Consider the following 27,849-nt stretch of genomic DNA (forward strand, 5'->3'; position numbering starts at 1 on the left):
AATCAAATCTTCACACTTTCAACACCTTCTAGGTGAAGTATTCTATTGTTGGAGTGGATCAGGTGCCAATACAAATGGCTTTATAATTTTATTGGACAAAATATAATATACAATCTATATTATGATACTTTGAATTTGCTGGAACAAAATTATTGTAGGCTTGGTAACATGGAATTGCCTGCCTTGCCCCATGTCATCAAGAAAGGGAGATGTTACTTTTCATTGGGGCTATCCTAGAAGAAAAAATACAGGGAAACAACAGAAATTAGCACAGATTTTACTTGGTAGGGAATAGTTTTAAACAGCCTTTGCCTCAGAATTCTAGCACATTTTATATTTGTAAGGAAGTAGGACAAGACAAAGAGAGCACAGTGTGCACAATACACTATGGAGCAGTATACACAGCACAATGTGTCACCTTGGAGAGAAGGAGTGAAGGTTGGGGAGAAAATAAGATATAGGTACTGAGAGTTCTTAGCGGACTGCTAATCAGTTAATCACAGAATCACATACCCAAGTAGAAGAGAGCTGCTACAGAAGAGCTGCAGCAAGACCTGACTGGATTGCCTGTTCCCCAGCCTGGTGAAGAGGAGCCCCGCTTAACCACATAGAATGAAAAGAATGTGAACTCTGCATGCTCCTGGCCACTAGGTATGGCTCTGACAGAGCTTATAAACGCTGTATGCCCTTGAGCCGGGCCGCTTTCTCCATACTACAGAGTCTACAAATTCCTCATGTAGAGAGTTGCTGGGCATAGCAAGTTTGCTACTCTGATAGCTGAGGGTATGTCTACACTACCCCGCTAGTTCGAACTAGCGGGGTAATGTATGCATACCGAACGTGCAAATGAAGCCCGGGATTTGAATTTCCCGGGCTTTATTTGCATAAGCCGGCCGGCGCCATTTTTAAATGCCGGCTTGTTCGAACCCCGTGCCGCGCGGCTACACGCGGCACGGGCTAGATAGTTCGAACTAGCTAGCCATTCCATCTGGAATGAGGCGTACAGATAGTTCGGAATGGCTAGCTAGTTCGAACTATGTAGCCCGTGCCATGTGTAGCCGCGCGGCACGGGGTTCGAACAAGCCAGCATTTAAAAATGGCGCTGGCCGGCTTATGCAAATAAAGCCCGGGAAATTCAAATCCCGGACTTCATTTGCACGTTCGGTATGCATACATTACCCCGCTAGTTCGAACTAGCGGGGTAGTATAGACATACCCTGAGAGAGGACAGGCTCATTGAACTGACAAGGCCCCTTAGGAATTGTAAGGGAAAAGAGAAATCTCTCCAAGCTGCCCATTACCCTGCCAATATACAAATGGGGAAATGACTGAGACTTCACCCAGCTTCATCTCTCCTCCCAGAGTTGTGCACAAGACGGGGGTTACTGCAATACAAGACCTGCAGAAAACTCTGAATCCCATGAAAAGAGAAAGGCAAATGTGATTGAGGATCCACAAAGAGCTATTGAGATCCATCCACCAAAATGAATAAAAAATATTTATTCTGTGTCTTTAAGCAAGATCCTGAGCATATAAGCTTAAGGTGACTCGACAAAGCAGCATTAAGCAGCATGGGCAGTGGGTGAATGAAGGGCTGGGGGAGGCAAGTCCCTAACCCCGCCCCTTCTGGCCAAGGCCTCCCCCTCCACAGGAGCCAAACTCTCCCCCACTGCAGGGGCAAGCCTCCAGCCCCCGTCCTGCAGGAGCCTTCCCAGCCCTGGAGTATGGGGAGGGAGGGCAGCGTGCAGACCCAGCCTCCCTGGCTCCAGAGCACAGGGAAGGTGCACTGCTCCAGCGTCCCCAACCTCAGCATGTCTGAAGCCTGGGAGCCATGCTGAAGCAGAGGGTGTTCTGAGGGTTGTGTGTGGGTAGGGTCATGCCTAGCAGTTTGGGAAAGCATTGCCTTCCTCTGCCTCTTATACCTGCTGCCCATGCTAAGCAGCCAATATAGGGTCTGTAACCTAGTTCCCTGCTACATGCTGAAGGAAAAGCAGGGGTTGATCTGTTAAAAAAATGCCAAGATGCTATGGTGCTCAGGACTATATAGGTATCTACGTAAATAAACAAGGTACAGTTGCTATCTGTTCAATGGATTTGTAGTATATTATACAGATTACTGACTCTTACTTCTTATTCCTCCGTGCCTGGAATAGTACTTGGGCTGTGAAAGCAGACTGTTTCTGTTCTGTGATGCTGGCTTCAGGCCTCCTATGGAGAAATTTCTTTTCACACTCCAAATTCCTTCCAGGGCCACTGTTAATAATGTATTAAAATAACCCCATTAAAACTAATTATTCTAGCATGGTTTGTTTTGCTTTTCACTTCGGCTGCTGTAAAAGAATTAATATAAATGACTTTTAAAACAACCACATGTCAATGTAATAAACAGAAACAATGTAATTTACTAGAAACAGACTAGCTCTACACAAAAGATACTGCACACAATTAACTTACTTGTACTTTATTTTTCAAACATTTTGGATTAACAGTTAATGTGACGAATTATTTATACTTTATACTGCTGCCTTCAATCCTATCCATAGTTTAGTGAGTCAGTGAACTAACACCTAGGCTGTGTCTACACTGCTCCCCTTTTCCAGAAAAGGGATGCAGATGAGACAAGTCGGAATTGCAAATGAAGTGGGGGATTTAAATATCCCCTGCTTCATTTGTATAAACATGGCTGCCGCTTTTTTCTGGCTTGGGGCTTTGCCGGAGAAAAGCACCAGACTAGACAGGATCTTTCGGAAAATAAAGCCTTTTCCAAAGATCCCTTATTCCTCTTAAAATCAGGAATAAGGGATCTTTCGGAAAAGGCTTTATTTTGAGGAGTAACGTCATTTTTTGAGGAGTAACGTTAGTTTGAACCAAGGGGTTTGGTTCTAACTAATGCGTCCCGGCATGCACTTTCACTTTCAAAACAGCTGTTGATTGGAGTAACGCGCCGACGAGAGCATGCTAATGAAACGCAGGATATTTAAATCCCCACTTCACTGACTATTTCGATGCCTACGTTTGCATCCCTAATTCGAACTAGGGTGCAAGTGTAGCCATGCCCTTAGGGTATGTCTACACTACCACCCTAGTTCGAACTAGGGTGGTTAATGTAGGCAACCGAAGTTGCAAATGAAGCCTGGGATTTGAATTTCCCGGGCTTCATTTGCATCTTGCCGGGCGCCGCCATTTTTAAATCCCCGCTAGTTCGGACTCCATGCCCACGGCTACACACTGCACGGAGTAGGTAGTTCGGATTAGGCTTCCTATTCCGAACTACCGGTACACCTCGTTTCATGAGGAGTAACGGTAGTTCGGAATAGAAAGCCTAATCTGAACTACCTACTCCGTGCCGCGTGTAGCCGCGGGCACGGAGTCCAAACTAGCGGGGATTTAAAAATGGCGGCACCCGGCAAGATGCAAATGAAGCCCGGGAAATTCAAATCCCGGGCTTCATTTGCAACTTCAGTTGCCTACATTAACCACCCTAGTTCGAACAAGGGTGGTAGTGAAGACATACCCTTAGGGTGTGTCTAGACTACATGCCTCCTTCGACGGAGGCATGTAGATTAGCCAGATCGGAAGAGGGAAATGAAGCCGCGATTATTTTAATCGCGGCTTCATTTAAATTTAAATGGCTGCCCCGATCTGCCGATCAGCTGTTTGTCGGCAGATCGGGGCAGTCTGGACGCGATGCGCCGACAAAGAAGCCTTTCTTCATCGGCACAGGTAAGCCTGGTTTCACGAGGCTTACCTGTGCCGATGAAGAAAGGCTTCTTTGTCGGCGCGTCGCGTCCAGACTGCCCCGATCTGCCGACAAACAGCTGATCGGCAGATCGGGGCAGCCATTTAAATTTAAATGAAGCCGCGATTATTTTAATCGCGGCTTCATTTCCCTCTTCCGATCTGGCTAATCTACATGCCTCCGTCGAAGGAGGCATGTAGTCTAGACACACCCTTAGAGAATAAAAGTTTTTGGTTTATACATCGAGTAGACATGGGTAAAAGTCAGAACATCAAGTGTCCTCAGAAAATATTGATAAAAATGTCCAAACAAATCCAGGGAGTACTTCCAGGAATGCTTTCACAAAGTCAGCCAATCAAGCTTATTCCTTGCAGCAGTAAACTCCAGAACAGATACATTTTGAGGTGATTATTTTTTATCTAACCTAATCTAATTTAAGCATTCATAATGTATCTGTCATTGTGGTAATTCCAGCAATGATGAGAACACAGATAGCATTACGCATTCACATGATCACATTTATGAGTTCATCAACAGCTATTTTCCAGGATGGCCAGGGACATAAACAGGGGTGCTGGAACAATTTTTATTGGGCTGCTGCTGATGGAAATCATGCATTTGGTATTTGTTATTACTATTTCAAGCCAAGGGGTAGAGCAGCGACCCCAGCACCTCTAGTTCCAGTCCCTCTGGGCATAACCCTATGCTCTGGATAGCCCTAAATCTCTGATTTGATCAAATGTCCTGTTCTATCCACTCCCCCAGAAGCATTTGGCATCTGCCACTGTCAGAATAAAGGACCTAATTGATCTAATCCAACTTTTCATTTTAAATGCACTGACGTGGTACATGCCTATTTCAAGTTCTTAGTAATATTAGATACATTGAGACATATGGTGAAATAGCCATTAACCTGCCTTCATTTGCACAAGCAAAAATCACTTGCATACAAAACTGTCATAAACTTTCACCTATTTGATTTCTTGTTTTGCCATTCTTAGTCTCTGGACACGCAGCCTGTCATTATTATATAGTGTGAGGAAGGCAGCCATTTTTATACACTCTGCAATGAAAAAGTTATTGCTGGATATTCAACATGGACAAGACTGTAACAAAGGAAGTTAATATAAGGAACATCAGGGAAGCAGGTTAAAGTGCTATAGAATCAGACTATCAGCATATTTCTAGTGCACCCATCAAACGAGTCAGATCCTCAGGGCTGTCCACTTGAAGCCAATGCAGCTTCACCAGCTAATAATAGCCCCACAAAGGCTATTACAGCAATTGAGGATTGATCAGATGTATTAGCTCTCAAACTGCATACTCTGTGCCAGCATGAAGGCCAGGAATCCTTAGCTAATTAAGTCAGCTCTGTGCTCAACAAACAACAGTTTCCATGTCCCAATGGACTAATTAGCTCATGAAATACAGAACAGAAGAGTATGAGACAATGGTGAAGGAGAGTGGTAGGTGGTTGATACCTTCGTTGCAGGCAGCAAATTATTACTTTGACTTCAAAAAATATTTTTTTAAGTTTTGCATGAATTTAGTGCTGCCGAAAGTTACCAAAATAAGAGCCCTGGAGAATGAATTCCTCAATGTATCCACAGAAGTGTGTGACCTTCCCCATGCTGCTTTTCCAGAGTGTCTGAAGCCTGACCGGGAGAGACTACTTTTAAGGAGAGAATGGTTTATTCTCCATTGCCTTCCTTTTTGGCTGAGACACAAAGTGGGTGATATAATATCTTTTATTGGAGCAACTTTTGGTGAGAAAGACAAGTTTTTGAGATACACAGAGGTCTTCTTCAGGTCTGAGAAACTAATAGGGCAAGTCTACACTGAAAACACTACATTGGCATAGCTGCACTAATGTAGCTGCATCACTATAGCGCTCAAGTGAAGATGCTCCTATGCCAACAGGACAGAGCACTCCCATCAGCATAGTTAATTCACCTCCCTAAGAAGCTCTCCCATCGACAGAGTGCTGGTCCACACGGGTAGTGAAGGTCAGTATAACAACCACATTCAGGGTGTGGATTACAGTGACCTGTAGTGTAGACTTGGCGTTAGGAAAAATCTACATGACAAAATTAAGTCAACCTAAGATTTTTCATACCCCTGAGTAATACGGTTATGCCAACATATGTCTGTGATGCAGAGCAGACCTCACCACCAGAAGCTGGTTCAATATATGATATTACCATACACACCTTGTCTCTCTATCAAGGGACACTTTCAATCCCAAGTGTGCTGATGATTTATATTACAATAGAAAAAGTGCCTTTCTATATCTCCTCCCATCTAAGGATACAGGCTTTGTATCCAAGATGGTTGCCCATCCAGTCCCCTAAACAATCAAGAACTTCTGCAGGAAATATCAGGATGAGAGTGTGCAGACAGGAACAAGATTTTTAGACAGACATTAACTCTGGTGCGAGTATATTTTAAAATAACAGAAAATTCGACTCTCCTTAAGCTTGGAGAGATTTTTGGAAAAGGAACAACTCCTGTAGAAAAAGTTTTATTAATAGGAATTCAGACTGATTTTACCCTAGTACTGTATTGTGACCATACTGAAAATCAACTTGTAATGATGAAAAACAAAAACCCTTTTGCATGAGGAGCAGGACACATAGGGTATATCTACACTTGCACCCTAGTTCGAAGTAGGGATGAAAATGTAGGAATTCGAAATAGTCAATGAAGCGGGGATTTAAATATCCCGCGCTTCATTAGCATGATCTTGCCGGCACATTACTCCGATCAACAGCTGTTTCAAAAGTGAAAGTGCGTGCCGGGATGCATTAGTTCGAACCAAATCCCTTAGTTCGAACTAACATTACTCCTCATTTTTACTCTCAAAAAATGAGGAGTAACGTTAGTTCGAACCAAGGGGTTTGGTTCGAACTAATGCTTCCTGGCGCACACTTTCTCTTTTGAAACAGCTGTTGATCAGAGTAACGTGCCAGCGAGATCATGCTAATGAAGCTCAGGATATTTAAATCCCCGCTTCATTGACTATTTCGAATGACAACATTTGCATCCCTACTTTGTAGTAGGGTGCAAGTGTAGACATACCCTATTGCAATTATAAGTTGTGACAGATCCAGGCTAGCCATCTGCTGTTCACTGATGAAGGCAAGATGTGCTGGAGCTGGGTAAACAGCTTTCTCTTCCCTGAGTAAAAATAAGGCCAAAGCTTAAATCCACTATTATCAGGCAGGCTCTTGGGGTCAACTGGAACTTCCTAGGAGCCACAGGATAATTAAACACCGGCAGCCAATTAAGGCCTGTGATACCATTTTAAAAGGGCTCCCCAGGCTAGGAAGGGGGAAGGAAAAGATTGAAAGACAGAAAGGAGAAAGTGCTGTGTAAGTGTGAGCAGAGGACTGATGAGCAGGTACCAAAGGAAAGGCACTGGGAGGGATTATTTGGGGAAGTGGCCCAGGGAAAAGCTCTCAGATTGTGAGTGGCAGTAACCATGCCTATTGCTGTTACCTTAGGGTCCCTGGGCCAGAACCTGAAGTAGTGGGTGGGCCCAGGTTCCCCTCAACCTCCCCACAACATCTCAACCTCTGCCTTGAGAAGGGAGATCAGGACTCCAGAGGGGAGTTTACCCCAAACTTATGGACTAGCCTGTGATGAGTATGGCTCTGTAGGCTGTGGCTCCTGCCTCCAGCAAAGAGAAAGAGGCTGTGTGGAGGGCCACAGCAAGCCCCTGGGTCTAACGCTATCTACCAGTAATAGAGATGTGGCCGTGTTAGTCTGGTCTTGCTGAAACAAAAGACAGGACTATGCAGCACTTTAAAGACTGACAAGATGGTTTATTAGGTGATGAGCTTTCGTGGGCCAGACCCACTTCCTCAGATCAAATTGTGGAAAAAAATTGGCATGACCATATATACCAAATGTTCACTTTTTTTATTGTATCCCTTTGGTATATATGGTTGTGCCAATTTTCTCCCACTATTTGATGTGAGGAAGTGGGTCTGGCCCACGAAAGCTCATCACCTAATAAACCATCTTGTCAGTCTTTAAAGTGCTGCATAGTCGTGTCTTTTGTTTCAGCTATCCGCCAGGAGTGTGAGACCTACAGGAAATAGTTGGAGCTTTGCTACAACTGGTGCTAAGTGTGAGATCCAGAGCCAGCAATGTGGTTGGCAGCTCAGAGATGGAGGAGATCCTGCAGTGGCTCGTCAAGCAGCAAGTTACAATTGATCCCAGGTGCCTGCCTGATTATACTGGACTTAGGCTGTGGCCTTTTTTTACTCAGGGAAGTACAAGCTCTTCCATATATTCCCTCCACTGGTGAACAGCAGACTGGGTCTATCACAAAGTGTATAAGCCTAGTGAAAGGAAAGGGCCCAGTCCTGCGCTATGCTGTGCATCCTCAATCCACAGTGAAGTCAATGGTAGTTGGGTGTGCTCAGTACTTTCCTGGAGCAGATCCTCTAATGGTCTTGTGCAGATTTGAATGCATTTTACTAGCTCCTGCCTGTGAGAATCAGTCGGGTATCTCGTTCACGCAAACAACCATTTACCCAAGGGAAGGGAACATGTCATGTGTACTTGATACATGGATTCATTTACAGAATGGATGGACAGACCTGGTAGATATGCTGTAAAAGCATATTTCCTGGATGAACTAAATATGTATGGTAGAATTGTCAAATAATTTCAAAAATAATAGTCACTCCCAAAATAACACACTAGTTTTAATCATTGTACAAATACTGCAAATACTCGAATAAATGTACTGTAGGGAGTATCTTGCACTTGCAGGAAGATGAGCTGAATGACCTACATGGCTTTTCCATCTCAAACATCAATGATTTTATTCTAATTGTGATCTGGCTGTAACATTTCACAGTTGCTAGAGCATGGGGTTAGACTAGACAACATCCTGAGGTTGCTAGATAACAGTGCTCATAGTCAAATAGAAAACATTCAGAATCTTATTAATCTACACAAGGCAGATTAAATGAGGCATTGAAAAGGATCAAGGAAAAATGTAGAACAATAAAGAGATTCATATTTATTATGTGGTAACTCAAAGTCCTGTAGGTGCAGATTCATTCATTATATTAGAAACTGCTCTTGCATTCATTGGAAGTGTGGCCAAATCTGTAATTGCTCATTGAGCAAGATACAACCGCCTGAGAGAACAGATTGCAAAAAGGAATTGTTTAAGCTTAATTTACCAATAGTCCTTCACATCAGCTACCACTCAGATCTGCTGGGCTTAGCTGTAGGAATACATAGGCATCAAATAACTGTAATACAAAGGTTAAACAATAATTAAACAAGCAAACAGAAATATGCTGAGATGCCATTCAGTGTAGTTAATGGAGATTTTTTTCATTTATAATGAAAAGCCATCAGCTAACAAAACGTTCCAAGAATATTTCAGTGGGATCTGCCAAACACTCTCCTTTCTTATTCCCAATCTGGTACATTGCCCTTCTAGCACTCCCCAAACTCAAACTGACTTCAGCAGGAACATTGGGTATGTATGCAAGGAATTCACGATTGGGCCTTGACTCCACACGTTAGTAGTCTTATCCTCTTTGCCCACAGACCATTGAAATGTTGCATAAAAATGACTTGGTAGGAGTCAGAAACACATACTAGAAAGAATGTGGAGAGGGTATGTTTTTTATTCACAGAAAAAGAATTTACCATGGTCAGTTGGTGAAGGTAACTCCCAGCACAGCTCCTTCTACTGAGGTACCACCACCACAAGAGCCAAGCCACCTTCCCACCCCTCACTACCACAGAGAGTAGAGGAGGGTGGACACCCCGGCTACGTCTACACTGGCCCCTTTTCCGAAAGGGGCATGCTAATTTTAAATTTCGGAATAGGGAAATCCGTGGGGGATTTAAATATCCCCCGCGGGATTTAAATAAAGATGTCCGCCGCTTTTTTCCGGCTTGGGGAAAAGCCGGAAAAAAGCGTCTAGACTGGCCCGATCCTCCGGAATAAAGCCCTTTTCCGGAGGATCTCTTATTCCTACTTTGAAGTAGAAATAAGAGATCCTTCGGAAAAGGGCTTTATTCCGGAGGATCGGGCCAGTCTAGACGCTTTTTTCCGGCTTTTCCCCAAGCCGGAAAAAAGCGGTGGACATCTTTATTTAAATCCCGCGGGGGATATTTAAATCCCCCGCGGATTTCCCTATTCCGAAATTTAAAATTAGCATGCCCCTTTCGGAAAAGGGGCCAGTGTAGACGTAGCCCCCAAGTACGCCCCAGCCTCCACACCCCAGAGCATAGGGAGGGAGGAGAGTGCATGGTCCAAGCCTCCCTAGCCCAGAGCACAGGAGGATGGGCAGTGGGGGCAGCAACACTCTGCCCTCAGAATGCCTACAGTAGATATTTTGGGGATGGAGTGTGGGCGGGGCCAGGCTGGGTGGTTTGGGAAGGCAATCCCTAGCATACTTGGGATCCATGGAATTACAGTATATTGGGAACATACTAGGGATGTTAAAATGTATTTATTGAGGTAAACGTGTCACTGCTGAAAATTTCAGTGGTGATACATTTACATGAGGGAGGAGGCTGCCACAGAGCCATCTGTCCACACCCCGTCCCCACTGTCTCTGTATCAGAAGCAGCAGCATGGTGGGGGGATGGGGCTGCATGTAACCGTGAAGGTTAACCGATGAGCCCAGGCTACTATAGTACTTATATGACATGAATTTTAAAATATTTCTTTTAACCTTTTATAGTGCAAATATTTGTAGTAAATTAATAATATCAAATAAGCACAGTACACTTAGTATCTTGTGTGGTAATTGAAAATAATATATTTGAAAATGTAGCATAGGCTGAAACCTATTAATTGAAGAAAATAATGCTCAAGGTATATTTTGGGATTTATTTAAACTCAGTCTGAACCTTTTCCAAAAAGTACCCTTTGGCCCATGCAAGCCCTAAAAAGTTGCTGCAGACCCTGGTTCTGTAGCAGTCTGATTTACTCAATGGGAAGACTGATATGTCCTGGAAACAAATACATTAAAAGTAACATTCATATCCTAAGTGGCAAGTTGCAGAGCTGACTGGGTAGCAGAGGTCTCTTTGCCTGTTGAAGCCTAGGGCCTTGTCTATACTTACGTGGAGATTGACACTCTGGAGACTGATCTTCCGGGGTTCAATTTAGTTCAATTAAGACACATTAAATCAAATATTGATGGCGCCCCCATTGACGCCGGTACATGGGGTAGTGAGGAATAAGGGAAGTCAATGGAAGAGTTTCTTCTGTCAACCTCCCACAGAAGAGCCACTGGAGAAATTTGATTTGAGGTACTATTCTCATAGTTGCAGTTGTGTATCTTAAATCTAATTTCTCATATAGTGTAAACCTGGCGTAGGTGTCATATTTTAAAACACTTTTCTGCCCCTCACGCTTACACTTCAAATGGGAATTCAAAAGTAGTGTGAACTTCTTGCATGACCACAAGCAAATCAGACAAACTTCTAAATCCATTGTCTGAGTGGCTGCAATTTAATAAAATATGGCATTCGAAATATACTGAACTCTTGTTTAAGAAATAAAGGAAAGGAGCTTTTTTCTTTAAGCAATGGTGTCAAGAAGGCAACATAGGAATATGCCTTAAGTAAATTGACAAATATCAGGTTACTGAACCACGTTTTATCCAGGTTTTATGTTGCTGTAATGTCAAACTGCTGAATTGCATGGACTTCTATGTGTCCTGTATGTTCCAGTTTTAGGATGATGGAAGAAAGAATGGATTTCTCCAAGTTCTGTACATTCAGATAAGGATGATAATCAATATCACGGTTTTGCTTTAATGAACAGCATGCTCTCTCATTGACATTTTAGGTACCATTTCCCAAACAAACACTTTTTATTTGCTGACTATAGAGATTACCTGAAGCTGGATGTTTAATTTGGCATCCATCTCTCCGAAAATAGAGCTCTTCTTCAAGTACTTCCTTAACTCTCTTAGGTGGCTCAACATATACAAATGTCTTCCCTGTTTGCAAAACATATTGAAAAAAATTAGGGTATGTCTACACTAGTTCGAACTAGGGGGGTAATGTATGCATACCGAACTTGCTAATGAAGCCCGGGATTTGAATTTCCCGGGCTTCATTAGCATAAAGCAGGCGCCGCCATTTTTAAAAGCCGGCTAGTGCGAACCCCGTGCCGCGCGGCTACACGCGGCACGGACTAGATAGTGGAACGAGGCGTACAGATAGTTCGGATTAGGAAGCCTAATCCGAACTATCTAGTCCGTGCCGCGTGTAGCCGTGCGGCACGGGGTTCGCACTAGCCGGCTTTTAAAAATGGCGGCGCCGGCTTTATGCTAATGAAGCCCGGGAAATTCAAATACCGGGCTTCATAAGCAAGTTCGGTATGCATACATTACCCCCCTAGTTCGAACTAGGGGGGTAGTGTAGACATACCCTTAGTTACCTTAAACCAGGGATGGGCAATACTTTTTAATGGGAAGCCAGTCCAAGATTTTGGTAAATGGGCAAGAGCTGCACTTCTATGGAGAAGGTGTGGGATCTGTGATGGCAGGTGGGATGTAGAAGGGAGCTTGGGATAGAGGACTGGAGTGCAGGCAAAGGCATGGGGTTAGAAAAGGGGTTTGGGTGAAGGAGGAGGTTATGATCGGGGACAAGGAGTTGGGGTTCAAGGTCCAGGAGGGGGTATGGGTGCTGGAGGGGTGTAGGAGGGAGTGCAGGGTCTGAGAGGGAGTTGAGACCTGGAGGAGGTAAAGAGAGGGATACAGAGGGTTTGGGTGTTGGCCTGGAGCAGGAAGTTGGGAGGGGGGATGCCTCTGCCCCGGCTCCGGAGCATTCCTGGCTCCGGAGCGTTCCCTGCACCCCTTGTAAATTTCCCCACGTTGTTCAGTCGCGGGCTGGGAGCCTAACCCTCCGCACCGTAAATATACCACCGCACCCTAAATATACCCTGGCACAGTCTTGTATACCCCACAGGTTATAATCAATTGCGTGGTATACAAGATATTTTTTACTGAAACAGCAAAAACCGCGGGGTATATTCGGGTGCGGGTTATATTTGGGTGCGGGATATATTCATTAAAATACGGTAACTGACGTTTTTCTGAAATAACAGCATGTCTACACTGCAGGCCATTCTTTTGAAATAATGGCAAGCTGAAGGACTTCTTATCCTCATGTAACCCTCATTTTACGAGTAAGGGACAGCAAAGGAAGATTTTTTTCCTTTGACTTCCTGCTGTGTAGACAGCACCAAAAGCCAAATTAAGCTATTTAGACTTAAGCTACACAATTTATGTAGCTCAAGTTGTGTTGCTTATTCCAACTTTAGCCCTGCTGTGTAGACGTACTCTTACACAGCAAACAACAACCTATGGTAATGAGTCCTGGAATCCAGGGTCTACAGACTCTAGCTTGTGGGGCTCATGCTACAGCGCTAAAAACAGCTGTGTAGACATAGAATCATAGAATACTAGAACTAGAAGGGACCTTGAGAGCCCATCAAGTCCAGTCCCCTGCCCTCACGGAAGAACCAAATACCATCTAGATCATCCCTGATAGATGTCTATCCAACCTGCTCTTAAATACCTCTAGTGATAGAGATTCTAAAACCGCTCTAGGCAATTTATTTCAGTTTTTAACCACCCTGACAGTTAGGAAGTTTTCCCTAAAGTCCAACCTAAACCTCCCTTGCTGCAATTTAAGCCCATTGCTTCTTGTCCTATCATCAGAGGCCAAGGAGAACAATTTTTCTCTCTCCTCCTTGTGATACCCTTTTAGATACTTAAAAATGCCAATCACTTCCCATTCTGTATGTGTGAAACAGATTGTTCCTTCCTAAGTGGAGTACTTTGCATTTGTCCTTATTAAACTTCATCCTACTTACCTCAGACCATTTCTCTAGTTTGTCCAGATCATTTTGAATTATGACCCTATTCTCCATAGCACTTGCAACCCCTCCCAGCTTGGTGGTATCTGCATACTTAATAATCGTATTCCCTATGCCATCATCTAAATCATTGATGAAGATATTGAACAGAACTGGTTCCAAAATAGACCCCTATGGAACCCCACTTGTTCTGCCCTTCTAGCATGATTATGAACCGTTAATAACATGGCAGTTTATGCTGAAGCTTAGGCTCCGAATTCCTCTCCTTCCCCCATTCACTTCCCAGGCCCTTTAGTCTGAGCTTCAGTGTCAAAACTAGTGATGGGAAACCAAGTCCAGTGAGTGGGCCACATGAGTGGTTCTCCTTTATTTCAGTGGTCCACAAATAGTCAACCTAAAGTCCACTGGGGTTCAACCTGTGGCCAGCGGACCCCTTCTCTGCTCCCCTCCCCCACATGCCTCTTACACATTGGAGCCCTGCACCTCCTACTCTTCCCCTTCCTCACAGCACTTTCGGAGGGACATAAATCCACTGATTTGTGCTCTGTCCTCTCTCTTCCCCCTCCTTCCCAGAGCTTTAACAGCCCCGAAAAGCTGATTCATGGCTGTTCAAGTTCTAGGAGGGAGGGAGAAGTGGGGGACAGAGCGTGAATCAGCCATTCATGGTGCTCCAAAAGTGCTGGGAAGGAGGGGGCGGAGTAGGAAGTGCAGGACTAGTTTCCCAGTGCAAGAGAGGTGCTTGGGGGAGGAAGGGAAACAGGTTGTATGCGGTCTGCAGGTGGAATCCCAGTGGGCCGCAGGATGCCCTCCACTGATAAAAACTGTTATTTTTATCACTGTATTGTGAGTCAAGGAGCCAGAATCTGTTGAAATAGGGTCTGAGATTTGCTGTCGTGGGCTGCCTTTGCAGCGTACATGCACTCTACGGCTGTATCTACACAGCAAAGTTATTTCGGAATAATGGCTGTTATTCCAAAATAACTGTGTGTCTACACAGCAATTCTGTTACATTTAAATAATTTTGAAATAACGCTCGGCTTATTCTGACTTCTGTAAACCTCATTCTATGAAGGATAACGCCTATTCCAAAATAGCTATTGCGAAATAAGGCGTGTGTAGATGCTCCACTTCTGCTATTTCGAAATAGCCTCTTACCAGGGCCATTCTAATTTATTCATCCTGGGACTCTAAATCAAGAGCACATCCACATTAAGGAAACCTGCCTTAGACTAATTTTGAGGCTTCCCTGTAGTGTAGACATGCTATTTCAAAATAAGTTATTTTGGAATAACTATTTCGGTATAGCTTATTCTGAAATAACTGCAGGGTAGACATCACCTATATGACCCCATGATATTGTTCCAGCTCATGGAGAACCTAGGGCAGTGCACTCCAAATTTTTAAGCACAAAATCACTTTTTGAATTCAAATACAATCCAGGATCTACCATAAACCTAAATATCCTTGCTCCATCTCCTTCATGCCTCTCTTCCAAGGCCCTGCCTCTGTTCACTTCATCCTCCCCCATCCTCCCCCCCTTCCACCAGGCAGGGGCAGAGGGCACTGGCTCTGGTCTTGGGCTAAGGGATTTGGAGTGTGAGAGGCACTCTGAGCTGAGCCTGGGGCAGGGAATTGGGGTGCAGGAGGAGGTTCAGGGCACAGGCTCTGTAAGGGAGTTTGAGTCCAGGGGGCTCAGGGCTAGGGCAGAGGCTTGGGGTGTAGAAGGGGGTTCATGACTGGAGCAAAGGTTCGGAGCTGGCTCCAGCTGGACACTACTTATCTCAAGTGGCTCCTGGACGGTGGTGCAGTGGGGCTAAGGCAGGCTCACCCCTGCCCTGGCCCTGCACCACTCCCAAAAGCAGTCAGCTAACTCCATCCCAAGTCCTGTTGTGCCCCTTCCATTCTGTGACGATAGACCAGTGGTCCCCAACACGGTGCCCGCGGGCGCCATGGCGCCAGTGGGGGCATTTGTGTGCGTCCGTCAAGTGCTTGGGGCTGGCCTGGCCCTGGGCACGTGGCACATGGCGCACGGTGAGCACCGACCCCAGGAGCGCTGCGGATTGGCCTCCCGCGCTCCGGGCGCGCAGCGCATGGGGGGAGGGCCGGCCCCGGGCACACGGCACTTGGGGGGGGGGGGGAGCGCCGGCCCCAAGCATGCGGCTCTTGGGGGGGGGGAAGCGCCGGCCCCAAGCACGCGGCTCTTGGGGGGGCGCCGGCCCTGGGCGTGCGGTGCTTGGGGGGGAGGGACGCTGGCCCCAGGCGCACGGTGAATTGGCCGCCTGCATTCTGGGCGCGCAGCACTTGGGGGGGGCACCCCGGCCCCAGGTGCACGGTACTTGGGGGGGGCACCGGCCGCGGGCGTGCGGCCCTTGGAGAGGGCCCCACCCCCAGGTGCGCGGTGCATGGGTGAGCCCCACCCCCGGGCACGCAGCTATGGGGGGGCCCCGGGGCCCCGCCCCCAGGCACGCAAGTGTCCCCGCCCTCTGGCGCCCAGCGGGCGAACGGCCACGCCCCCTGGTGCCCGGCAACCTCAAATGGTTGGGGATCACTGCGATAGACTATAGGGTGGGAGAGGGGGCACCCTGACATCAATGCCCCCTCCTCTCCCTTTCCTGCCCTGCACAGCAAGCAGGAGGCTGGGGGAGGGGAGACAGGAGGGAGAAGAGGAGGCTGCAAGGCAAAAGGCAGTAGATGCAGAGCAGTCGGAGGAGGAGCAACTGAAGTGCCAGCACTTAATAGCCTCTTGGTTAAACCAGTCAGGATCACCTGGCAGAGGCTCCAAGATCTACCAGTAGATCCTGATCTACTGGTTGGTGACCACTGACCTAGGAGAATGGAGCCTGCTGAAGTACCCACAGTAATAGGACAGGTCACACCCTTGCCCAAGGAAAAGACAGTGTCCTCAGCAGGGTGGGTTTGTCTGAGACCCTCTGGTGAAGGCTACTGCCCACTACAGGGTGAAGATGGGGCAGGATAAGACCACTATGGGGAAGGGACAAGAGAGACTACAAAGGAATTGTGTAGTGCCCTCTGCAGGGTGCTGTGAGGAGAGACTCCCAGGGGAAGGCACCACAGGGAGATCAGCTGGTAAAAAGTGAGATCACTAGGGCAGTGGTCTTCAACCTTTTTTGCATGTGTGGGCCCCTACAAAATTTCAAATGGAAGTGCAGGCCTCTCTGGAAATCTATTGTCTATATATACAGTTGAACCAATTCAGTTAGTTTTCAGTCTACAACTTTCACTGACCCCTTAAACCTACTCTGTGCACCTCCAGAAGTCCATGGACCAAAGGTTCACAAATACTGCACTAAGGAAAGTATAGTGATTCCCAGAGGTTGATGGTGTGTTTGGGATCCCATGGGAGGCAGTGTCATTCACACTGAAGGCAGAAGAAAATGGAGTGAAACCCCCACAGAGGAGGGCTGGGGTGACACCACCAGGGCCAAGGTGTGCCCACTACTTGGGAATGGATGGAGAGATGGGATCGCAGGGCAGGACAGTACCCTGTACAGGGGGATAAAGGGGACATGTAACCATATGGATGCGGCAGGGCAACAGCTCTGCTGGGAGATGGAGAGATGAGACCTAAGGGCATGGCAGTGCCCCTGCAGTAAGTGGATGGGAGCTGGGATAGGTGCTGCATTAGCCGGGGTGCTTCAGGAGAATGGAATAGAGCTGGGATCCAGCGCCCTGCACTAGGATAGATAGGAACTGACCCCCCAGAGCAAACCAGTCTTCCCTGTACGGGGGTGGAATGGAGCCAGGACCGCAAGGCAGTGCCCTTACAGAGAGGTGGATGGGAACAGGCACCCTAGGGGAAGGCAGTGCCTCTGAAGAGGAATGAATAGGAGTGGAAACCCCAGGGCAGGGCAGTGCCGGGGTGGATGGTAGTGGAGACCCCAGGGCAGGGCAGTGCCAGGGGTGGATGGTAGTGGAGACCCCAGGGCAGGGCAGTGCCGGGGTGGATGGTAGTGGAGACCCCAAGGCAGGGCAGTGCCGGGGTGGATGGTAGTGGGGACCCTAGAGCAGGGCAGTGCCAGGGTGGATGGTAGTGGGGACCCTAGAGCAGGGCAGTGCCAGGGTGGATGGTAGTGGAGACCCCAAGTCAGGGAAGTGCTGGGGTGGATGGTAGTGGGGACCCCAAGGCAGGGCAGTGATGCGGTGGATGGTAGTGGGGACCCTAGAGCAGGGCAGTGCCGGGGGGGATGGGAAGGGGGACCCCAGGCGTGGATGGTAGTGGAGACCCCAGGGCAGTGCCAGGGGTGTATGGTAGTGGAGACCCCAGGGCAGGGCAGTGCCAGGGTGGATGGTAGTGGAGACCCCAGGGCAGGGCAGTGCCAGGGGTGGATGGTAGTGGGGACCCTAGAGCAGGGCAGTGCCGGGGTGGATGGTAGTGGAGACCCCAGGGCAGGGCAGTGCCAGGGGTGGATGGTAGTGGGGACCCTAGAGCAGGGCAGTGCCGGGGGTGGATGGTAGTGGGGACCCTAGAGCAGGGCAGTGCCAGGGGTGGATGGTAGTGGAGACCCTAGAGCAGGGCAGTGCCGGGGTGGATGGTAGTGGAGACCCCAGGGCAGGGCAGTGCCAGGGGTGGATGGTAGTGGGGACCCTAGAGCAGGGCAGTGCCGGGGGTGGATGGTAGTGGGGACCCTAGAGCAGGGCAGTGCCAGGGGTGGATGGTAGTGGGGACCCTAGAGCAGGGCAGTGCCAGGGGTGGATGGTAGTGGGGACCCCAGAGCAGGGCAGTGCCAGGGTGGATGGTAGTGGGGACCCTAGAGCAGGGCAGTGCCAGGGTTGGATGGTAGTGGAGACCGCAGGGCAGGGCAGTGCCAGGGGTGGATGGGAGTGGAGATCCCAGGGCAGGGCAGTGCCGGGGTGGATGGTAGTGGGGACCCCAGGGCAGGGCAGTGCCAGGGGTGGATGGTAGTGGAGACCCTAGAGCAGGGCAGTGCTGTGGTGGATGGTAGTGGAGACCCCAGGGCAGGGCAGTGCCAGGGGTGGATGGTAGTGGAGACCCCAGGGCAGGGCAGTGCCGGGGTGGATGGTAGTGGAGACCCCAGGGCAGGGCAGTGCCAGGGGTGGATGGTAGTGGAGACCCTAGAGCAGGGCAGTGCTGTGGTGGATGGTAGTGGGGACCCCAGGGCAGGGCAGTGCCGGGGGGGATGGTAGTGGGGACCCTAGAGCAGGGCAGTGCCGGGGGGGATGGTAGTGGAGACCGCAGGGCAGGGCAGTGCCAGGGGTGGATGGGAGTGGAGATCCCAGGGCAGGGCAGTGCCGGGGTGGATGGTAGTGGGGACCCCAGGGCAGGGCAGTGCCAGGGGTGGATGGTAGTGGAGACCCTAGAGCAGGGCAGTGCTGTGGTGGATGGTAGTGGAGACCCCAGGGCAGGGCAGTGCCAGGGGTGGATGGTAGTGGAGACCCCAGGGCAGGGCAGTGCCGGGGTGGATGGTAGTGGAGACCCCAGGGCAGGGCAGTGCCAGGGTGGATGGTAGTGGAGACCCCAGGGCAGGGCAGTGCCAGGGTGGATGGTAGTGGAGACCCCAGGGCAGGGCAGTGCCAGGGGTGGATGGTAGTGGAGACCCTAGAGCAGGGCAGTGCTGGGGTGGATGGTAGTGGAGACCCCAGGGCAGGGCAGTGCCAGGGTGGATGGTAGTGGAGACCCCAGGGCAGGGCAGTGCCAGGGGTGGATGGTAGTGGAGACCCTAGAGCAGGGCAGTGCTGGGGTGGATGGTAGTGGAGACCCCAGGGCAGGGCAGTGCCAGGGGTGGATGGTAGTGGAGACCCCAGGGCAGGGCAGTGCCAGGGTGGATGGTAGTGGAGACCCCAGGGCAGGGCAGTGCCAGGGGTGGATGGTAGTGGAGACCCTAGAGCAGGGCAGTGCTGGGGTGGATGGTAGTGGAGACCCCAGGGCAGGGCAGTGCTGGGGTGGATGGTAGTGGGGACCCCAGGGCAGGGCAGTGCTGGGGTGGATGGTAGTGGAGACCCCAGGGCAGGGCAGTGCCAGGGGTGGATGGTAGTGGAGACCCTAGAGCAGGGCAGTGCTGGGGTGGATGGTAGTGGAGACCCCAGGGCAGGGCAGTGCCAGGGGTGGATGGTAGTGGAGACCCCAGGGCAGGGCAGTGCCGGGGTGGATGGTAGTGGAGACCCCAGGGCAGGGCAGTGCCAGGGGTGGATGGTAGTGGAGACCCCAGGGCAGGGCAGTGCCGGGGGTGGATGGTAGTGGAGACCCCAGGGCAGGGCAGGGCAGTGCCAGGGGTGGATGGTAGTGGGGACCCTAGAGCAGGGCAGTGCCAGGGGTGGATGGTAGTGGAGACCCCAGAGCAGGGCAGTGCCAGGAGTGGATGGTAGTGGGGACCCTAGAGCAGGGCAGTGCCGGGGGGGATGGTAGTGGGGACCCTAGAGCAGGGCAGTGCCAGGGGGGGATGGTAGTGGAGACCCTAGAGCAGGGCAGTGCCGGGGGGGATGGTAGTGGGGACCCTAGAGCAGGGCAGTGCCGGGGTGGATGGTAGTGGAGACCCTAGAGCAGGGCAGTGCCAGGGGGGGATGGTAGTGGAGACCCTAGAGCAGGGCAGTGCTGGGGTGGATGGTAGTGGGGACCCTAGAGCAGGGCAGTGCCGGGGTGGATGGTAGTGGAGACCCTAGAGCAGGGCAGTGCTGGGGTGGATGGTAGTGGAGACCCCAGGGCAGGGCAGTGCTGGGGTGGATGGTAGTGGAGACCCTAGAGCAGGGCAGTGCCAGGAGTGGATGGTAGTGGAGACCCTAGAGCAGGGCAGTGCTGGGGTGGATGGTAGTGGAGACCCCAGGGCAGGGCAGTGCCAGGAGTGGATGGTAGTGGAGACCCTAGAGCAGGGCAGTGCTGGGGTGGATGGTAGTGGAGACCCCAGGGCAGGGCAGTGCTGGGGTGGATGGTAGTGGAGACCCTAGAGCAGGGCAGTGCCGGGGTGGATGGTAGTGGAGACCCTAGAGCAGGGCAGTGCTGGGGTGGATGGTAGTGGGGACCCTAGAGCAGGGCAGTGCCAGGGGGGGATGGTAGTGGGGACCCTAGAGCAGGGCAGTGCTGGGGTGGATGGTAGTGGGGACCCTAGAGCAGGGCAGTGCTGGGGTGGATGGTAGTGGGGACCCTAGAGCAGGGCAGTGCCAGGGGGGGATGGTAGTGGGGACCCTAGAGCAGGGCAGTGCCAGGGGGGGATGGTAGTGGGGACCCTAGAGCAGGGCAGTGCCAGGGGGGGATGGTAGTGGGGACCCTAGAGCAGGGCAGTGCCGGGGTGGATGGTAGTGGGGACCCTAGAGCAGGGCAGTGCCGGGGTGTATGGTAGTGGGGATCCTAGAGCAGGGCAGTGCCGGGGTGGATGGTAGTGGAGACCCCAGGGCAGGGCAGTGCCAGGGTGGATGGTAGTGGAGACCCCAGGGCAGGGCAGGGCCAGGGTGGATGGTAGTGGAGACCCTAGAGCAGGGCAGTGCCAGGGTGGATGGTAGTGGAGACCCCAGGGCAGGGCAGTGCCAGGGTGGATGGTAGTGGAGACCCTAGAGCAGGGCAGTGCCAGGGTGGATGGTAGTGGAGACCCCAGGGCAGGGCAGTGCCGGGGGGGATGGTAGTGGAGACCGCAGGGCAGGGCAGTGCCAGGGTGGATGGTAGTGGGGACCCCAGGGCAGGGCAGTGCCGGGGGGGATGGTAGTGGGGACCCTAGAGCAGGGCAGTGCCGGGGGTGGATGGTAGTGGGGACCCTAGAGCAGGGCAGTGCCGGGGGGGATGGTAGTGGGGACCCTAGAGCAGGGCAGTGCCGGGGTGGATGGTAGTGGGGACCCTAGAGCAGGGCAGTGCCGGGGTGGATGGTAGTGGAGACCCTAGAGCAGGGCAGTGCCAGGGGGGGATGGTAGTGGGGACCCTAGAGCAGGGCAGTGCCAGGGGGGGATGGTAGTGGGGACCCTAGAGCAGGGCAGTGCCAGGGGGGGATGGTAGTGGGGACCCTAGAGCAGGGCAGTGCCGGGGTGGATGGTAGTGGAGACCCTAGAGCAGGGCAGTGCCAGGGGGGGATGGTAGTGGGGACCCTAGAGCAGGGCAGTGCCAGGGGGGGATGGTAGTGGAGACCCTAGAGCAGGGCAGTGCCAGGGGGGGATGGTAGTGGGGACCCTAGAGCAGGGCAGTGCCGGGGTGGATGGTAGTGGAGACCCTAGAGCAGGGCAGTGCTGGGGGGGATGGTAGTGGGGACCTTAGAGCAGGGCAGTGCCAGGGTGGATGGTAGTGGGGACCCTAGAGCAGGGCAGTGCCAGGGGGGGATGGTAGTGGAGACCCTAGAGCAGGGCAGTGCCGGTGGGGATGGGAATGGGGATCCCAGGAGTGGATGGTAGTGGAGACCCCAGAGCAGGGCAGTGCTGGAGTGGATGGTAGTGGAGACCCCAGGGCAGGGCAGGGCAGTGCCAGGGGTGGATGGTAGTGGGGACCCTAGAGCAGGGCAGTGCTGGGGTGGATGGTAGTGGAGACCCTAGAGCAGGGCAGTGCCAGGGGGGGATGGTAGTGGGGACCCCAGGGCAGGGCAGTGCCAGGGGGGGATGGTAGTGGGGACCCTAGAGCAGGGCAGTGCTGGGGTGGATGGTAGTGGGGACCCTAGAGCAGGGCAGTGCCAGGGGTGGATGGTAGTGGGGACCCTAGAGCAGGGCAGTGCCAGGGGGGGATGGTAGTGGAGACCGCAGGGCAGGGCAGTGCCAGGGGTGGATGGGAGTGGAGATCCCAGGGCAGGGCAGTGCCGGGGTGGATGGTAGTGGGGACCCCAGGGCAGGGCAGTGCCAGGGGTGGATGGTAGTGGAAACCCCAGGGCAGGGCCGTGCCGGGGTGGATGGTAGTGGAGACCCTAGAGCAGGGCAGTGCTGGGGTGGATGGTAGTGGAGACCCCAGGGCAGAGCAGGGCAGTGCCAGGGGTGGATGGTAGTGGGGACCCTAGAGCAGGGCAGTGCCAGGGTGGATGGTAGTGGGGACCCTAGAGCAGGGCAGTGCCGGGGGGGATAGTAGTGGGGACCCTAGAGCAGGGCAGTGCCGGGGGGGATGGTAGTGGGGACCCTAGAGCAGGGCAGTGCCGGGGTGGATGGTAGTGGGGACCCCAGGGCAGGGCAGTGCCAGGGGTGGATGGTAGTGGGGACCCTAGAGCAGGGCAGTGCCGGGGGGGATGGTAGTGGGGACCCTAGAGCAGGGCAGTGCTGGGGTGGATGGTAGTGGAGACCCCAGGGCAGGGCAGTGCCGGGGTGGATGGTAGTGGGGACCCTAGAGCAGGGCAGTGCCAGGGGTGGATGGTAGTGGAGACCCCAGGGCAGGGCAGTGCCGGGGTGGATGGTAGTGGGGACCCCAGGGCAGGGCAGTGCCAGGGTGGATGGTAGTGGGGACCCTAGAGCAGGGCAGTGCCGGTGGGGATGGGAATGGGGATCCCAGGAGTGGATGGTAGTGGAGACCCCAGGGCAGGGCAGGGCAGGGCAGTGCCAGGGGTGGATGGTAGTGGGGACCCTAGAGCAGGGCAGTGCTGGGGTGGATGGTAGTGGAGACCCTAGAGCAGGGCAGTGCCAGAGGGGGATGGTAGTGGGGACCCCAGGGCAGGGCAGTGCCAGGGGGGGATGGTAGTGGGGACCCTAGAGCAGGGCAGTGCCAGGGGTGGATGGTAGTGGGGACCCTAGAGCAGGGCAGTGCCAGGGGGGGATGGTAGTGGGGACCCTAGAGCAGGGCAGTGCCAGGGGGGGATGGTAGTGGGGACCCTAGAGCAGGGCAGTGCCGGGGGGGATGGTAGTGGAGACCCTAGAGCAGGGCAGTGCTGGGGTGGATGGTAGTGGAAACCCCAGGGCAGGGCCGTGCCGGGGTGGATGGTAGTGGAGACCCTAGAGCAGGGCAGTGCTGGGGTGGATGGTAGTGGAGACCCCAGGGCAGAGCAGGGCAGTGCCAGGGGTGGATGGTAGTGGGGACCCTAGAGCAGGGCAGTGCCAGGGGGGGATGGTAGTGGGGACCCTAGAGCAGGGCAGTGCCAGGGGGGGATGGTAGTGGGGACCCTAGAGCAGGGCAGTGCCGGGGTGGATGGTAGTGGGGACCCCAGGGCAGGGCAGTGCCAGGGGTGGATGGTAGTGGGGACCCTAGAGCAGGGCAGTGCCGGGGGGGATGGTAGTGGGGACCCTAGAGCAGGGCAGTGCTGGGGTGGATGGTAGTGGAGACCCCAGGGCAGGGCAGTGCCGGGGTGGATGGTAGTGGGGACCCTAGAGCAGGGCAGTGCCAGGGGTGGATGGTAGTGGAGACCCCAGGGCAGGGCAGTGCCGGGGTGGATGGTAGTGGGGACCCCAGGGCAGGGCAGTGCCAGGGTGGATGGTAGTGGGGACCCTAGAGCAGGGCAGTGCCGGTGGGGATGGGAATGGGGATCCCAGGAGTGGATGGTAGTGGAGACCCCAGGGCAGGGCAGGGCAGTGCCAGGGGTGGATGGTAGTGGGGACCCTAGAGCAGGGCAGTGCTGGGGTGGATGGTAGTGGAAACCCCAGGGCAGGGCAGTGCCGGGGTGGATGGTAGTGGAAACCCCAGGGCAGGGCAGTGCCGGGGGGGATGGTAGTGGGGACCCTAGAGCAGGGCAGTGCCAGGGGTGGATGGTAGTGGAGACCCCAGAGCAGGGCAGTGCTGGAGTGGATGGTAGTGGAGACCCTAGAGCAGGGCAGTGCCAGGGGGGGATGGTAGTGGGGACCCTAGAGCAGGGCAGTGCCAGGGTGGATGGTAGTGGAGACCCTAGAGCAGGGCAGTGCCGGGGTGGATGGTAGTGGGGACCCTAGAGCAGGGCAGTGCCAGGGGGGGATGGTAGTGGGGACCCTAGAGCAGGGCAGTGCCAGGGGGGGATGGTAGTGGGGACCCTAGAGCAGGGCAGTGCCGGGGTGGATGGTAGTGGGGACCCCAGGGCAGGGCAGTGCCAGGGGGGGATGGTAGTGGGGACCCTAGAGCAGGGCAGTGCCAGGGGGGGATGGTAGTGGGGACCCTAGAGCAGGGCAGTGCCGGGGGGGATGGTAGTGGGGACCCTAGAGCAGGGCAGTGCCAGGGGGGGATGGTAGTGGGGACCCTAGAGCAGGGCAGTGCCGGGGGGGATGGTAGTGGGGACCCTAGAGCAGGGCAGTGCCAGGGGGGGATGGTAGTGGGGACCCTAGAGCAGGGCAGTGCCAGGGGGGGATGGTAGTGGGGACCCTAGAGCAGGGCAGTGCCAGGGGGGGATGGTAGTGGGGACCCCAGGGCAGGGCAGTGCCAGGGGTGGATGGTAGTGGGGACCCCAGGGCAGGGCAGTGCCGGGGGGGATGGTAGTGGGGACCCCAGGGCAGGGCAGTGCCGGGGGGGATGGGAATGGGGACCCCAGGGCAGGGCAGTGCCGGGGGGGGATGGGAATGGGGACCCTAGAGCAGGGCAGTGCCGGGGGGGATGGGAATGGGGACCCCAGGGCAGGGCAGTGCCGGGGGGGATGGTAGTGGGGACCCCAGGGCAGGGCAGTGCCGGGGGGGATGGGAATGGGGACCCCAGGGCAGGGCAGTGCCGGGGGGGATGGGAATGGGGACCCTAGAGCAGGGCAGTGCCGGGGGGGATGGTAGTGGGGACCCCAGGGCAGGGCAGTGCCGGGGGGGATGGTAGTGGGGACCCCAGGGCAGGGCAGTGCCGGGGGGGATGGGAATGGGGACCCCAGGGCAGGGCAGTGCCGGGGGGGATGGGAATGGGGACCCTAGAGCAGGGCAGTGCCGGGGGGGATGGGAATGGGGACCCCAGGGCAGGGCAGTGCCGGGGGGGCAGTTCCCGCTGCAGGGCTGGATGCAGTGGGGACCCCAGGGCAAGACAGTGTCGGGCGGGTGGACGGGAGCCGCCCAGGATGGACACTCCAGGCAGGTGGCGGGGCCATGCGACCTAGGCAGGGGCGGCGGCGGCCCCATCACTCACAGGGCTGGCTGCAATGGCCGCTGCCCGCCCCCGCCGGCTCCGCACAGACGCTGTTCCCCGCTTCCCCGGCCGCCGGCTCCTGCTGCTCCCCGGCTGCCTCCCGCATGGCGCCGCCTCTGCAGGCCGCCCCCAGCGCGGCTGAGAGACGCGCCGGCCGGTTGCCATAGGAGCTCAGGGGCGGGGGAGGGAGGAGCGGCTGGGCCGCCTTGGGGGGGGAGCGCGGCAGGGCGGACGGGCTGAGCAGGACGGAGCTGGGCCCGCAGGACACGTGGGGAGCGGACGGGCGCTCCTGGCTGTACCTAGTTCCGCCCTGCGCCTCCACGGCGCTCCCCGGCCTGGGTGAGCGAGCAGCAGGCAGATGGGGGAGCGAGGCGAAGAGAGTGGCCCAAGGCGCCCCAGGGCCGGAAAGCCTGCCCAGCAACGAGGCGTGAGTTCTGCCTCCCCATGCCGAGGAAGCAGAAGACAGCAAACTCTTGTAGCATCCTCTTCCGTCGGCGTTTAGACTGTACCTTCTCAGGTCAGGGATTGCGTCTTCCAGTGCCTTTGGAAAGAAAGACTCTTGCACATCTGAGGCTCTATCACACTCTACATTAATTAAATAAACTCTCACCTCCTCCTTTGCTGTCTCACTTTTTGGGTCTTCCAAACGTTTTAAAAGCCAGCTAAGGTAGTTGGCTAAACTGTCCTTTTCACCAGCCTGTGATGTTTGTCCCATTGCTAGGATTGGTTCTAGCTCAAGGCTAGGACCATCCAGTTTCTGTGACTTATTTATAGCACACCGCTTAATAATATTTTGCTGTCTTATAAACCAGGCCGAGCCTCTTAATGAGTCAAAGCATTAAATATTAAAATTGAGTGTGGGTTTTTAACTGTTTATCTGAAAGGTTTGTACAATTTACTATAATGGACATGGAATATGCACACTGCATTATTCTTTGCAACATCTCTACAGGTTGCCAGCATTATTCGTTTTAGAAGCATAGCGATTTAAAGGAGATGACCTACAGAAAATACATAATAGTAACCAAAACTACTGCTTAATTGGTTGGGTATTGTAGATTTATAGTCTAATTTTGCTAATAATGACATTTTCAAACTGTATAAGATTAAGCATCTTCTAATGAATAGAATACATTATAACAAATCACAGCTTTCTTTGCCTCTTGTTTTATTTAGCCTAGATTTGAGAAAATCAGCTGGTATTTAATGTAATACATTCAGAACGCCACCAGATGGAGGTAGGGTTGCAAGGAGTGCCTGATGCTGCTCTGGTGGAAACCTGAAGTTTTTCTAGTCACATTAATTGGGGCAGTCTCAGGTAGGCCTAGACTTTTGAATTTTGAAGAAACTGAAATTAAAGCTTGTTTTATGGACCTATTTATATGGATGCATAGTTTTTAATTAGTAAAGAGTCCCATATATGGAATCATGACTTTGAAAACTTGGGCTTATCTATGCTTGTTATTTTTAGCTGTGTTTTAACACTTTAACCTGCGCTAACACATTCATAAATTCTCATGTAGACCCTGCCCTAGGCTTTGAGTTCAGCTTAATTAGTGGTATATGTCTGTGTAGCCAGACAGGAAACCCCCTTGTAACATCCATTTTTGCTTGCCTGGAGCATACAGGGCACACAGAGCAGAAGGCCCAGGCTGCTGTGACCATGAATGGCTGTAAACAGAGATACGCCAATTGTTGACCAAGAGGCTGCGAAGGAGTGTCCTTGACTCAAACCCATATTGATACGAACACACAGCCGCCCTCAGGTGGAGGAATCTCTTGCCCAGTAAAAGAATATCCGGCACTCCTAATTTAGCTATCTTCCTCTCTTGCAAGTGTAAATTAACTTGAAACTTGCTTGTAAGAACTGGCGCCACAAAACAGACCAGTACAATTCGGCATCTTAGATAAGAAAAAGGATATGGGCCCCCAGGGGTATAAAGATGGGTCCAGCAGCACATTTTCTCTGAGTGTCAATCTACCATCTATCTGCTAGTCGGGTTAGGTGTTTGATCTCCCGAGGTTCCAGAGGGGACGCCCACCTCGTATTCGTCTTTCCTAGGAATTGAGAGACTGGCCCTGGCCTGACACGCTGGAGTCGAGAGGCACAGAAAGGGGTAAAAATTGTACCTGGATGTGGTCCTTTGTTTAAGTATATATATATATACACACACATAGTGTTAGAGCTCTTTAAAGATTAAGCTGCCACTTGGTACCATTATTTCTATCTTTACCTTTTTCCTGTAATCATTTTTAAGATCTATCTATCTATCTATCTATCTATATATATATATATATATATATATATAT

General features: G+C 52.5%; 1 protein-coding gene across 1 annotated transcript; it reads right to left on the reverse strand.

The window, feature by feature from the left end:
- Positions 1 to 58: 58 nt before the first annotated feature.
- C1H11orf97 (chromosome 1 C11orf97 homolog) lies at positions 59 to 27,783 on the reverse strand. Its single transcript, XM_075919367.2, has 4 exons — positions 25,540 to 27,783; positions 11,629 to 11,733; positions 2,128 to 2,253; positions 59 to 233 (listed from the first exon to the last, which is right to left on the reverse strand). The coding sequence occupies exons 1-4, from the start codon at positions 26,252 to 26,254 to the stop codon at positions 229 to 231; spliced, it is 951 nt and encodes a 316-aa protein (XP_075775482.2). The 5' UTR covers positions 26,255 to 27,783; the 3' UTR covers positions 59 to 228.
- Positions 27,784 to 27,849: the final 66 nt, after the last annotated feature.

The sequence above is a fragment of the Pelodiscus sinensis genome, chromosome 1 (genome assembly GCF_052426305.1).
Source record: "Pelodiscus sinensis isolate ZL-2025 chromosome 1, ASM5242630v1, whole genome shotgun sequence".
Classification (NCBI taxonomy): domain Eukaryota; kingdom Metazoa; phylum Chordata; order Testudines; family Trionychidae; genus Pelodiscus; species Pelodiscus sinensis.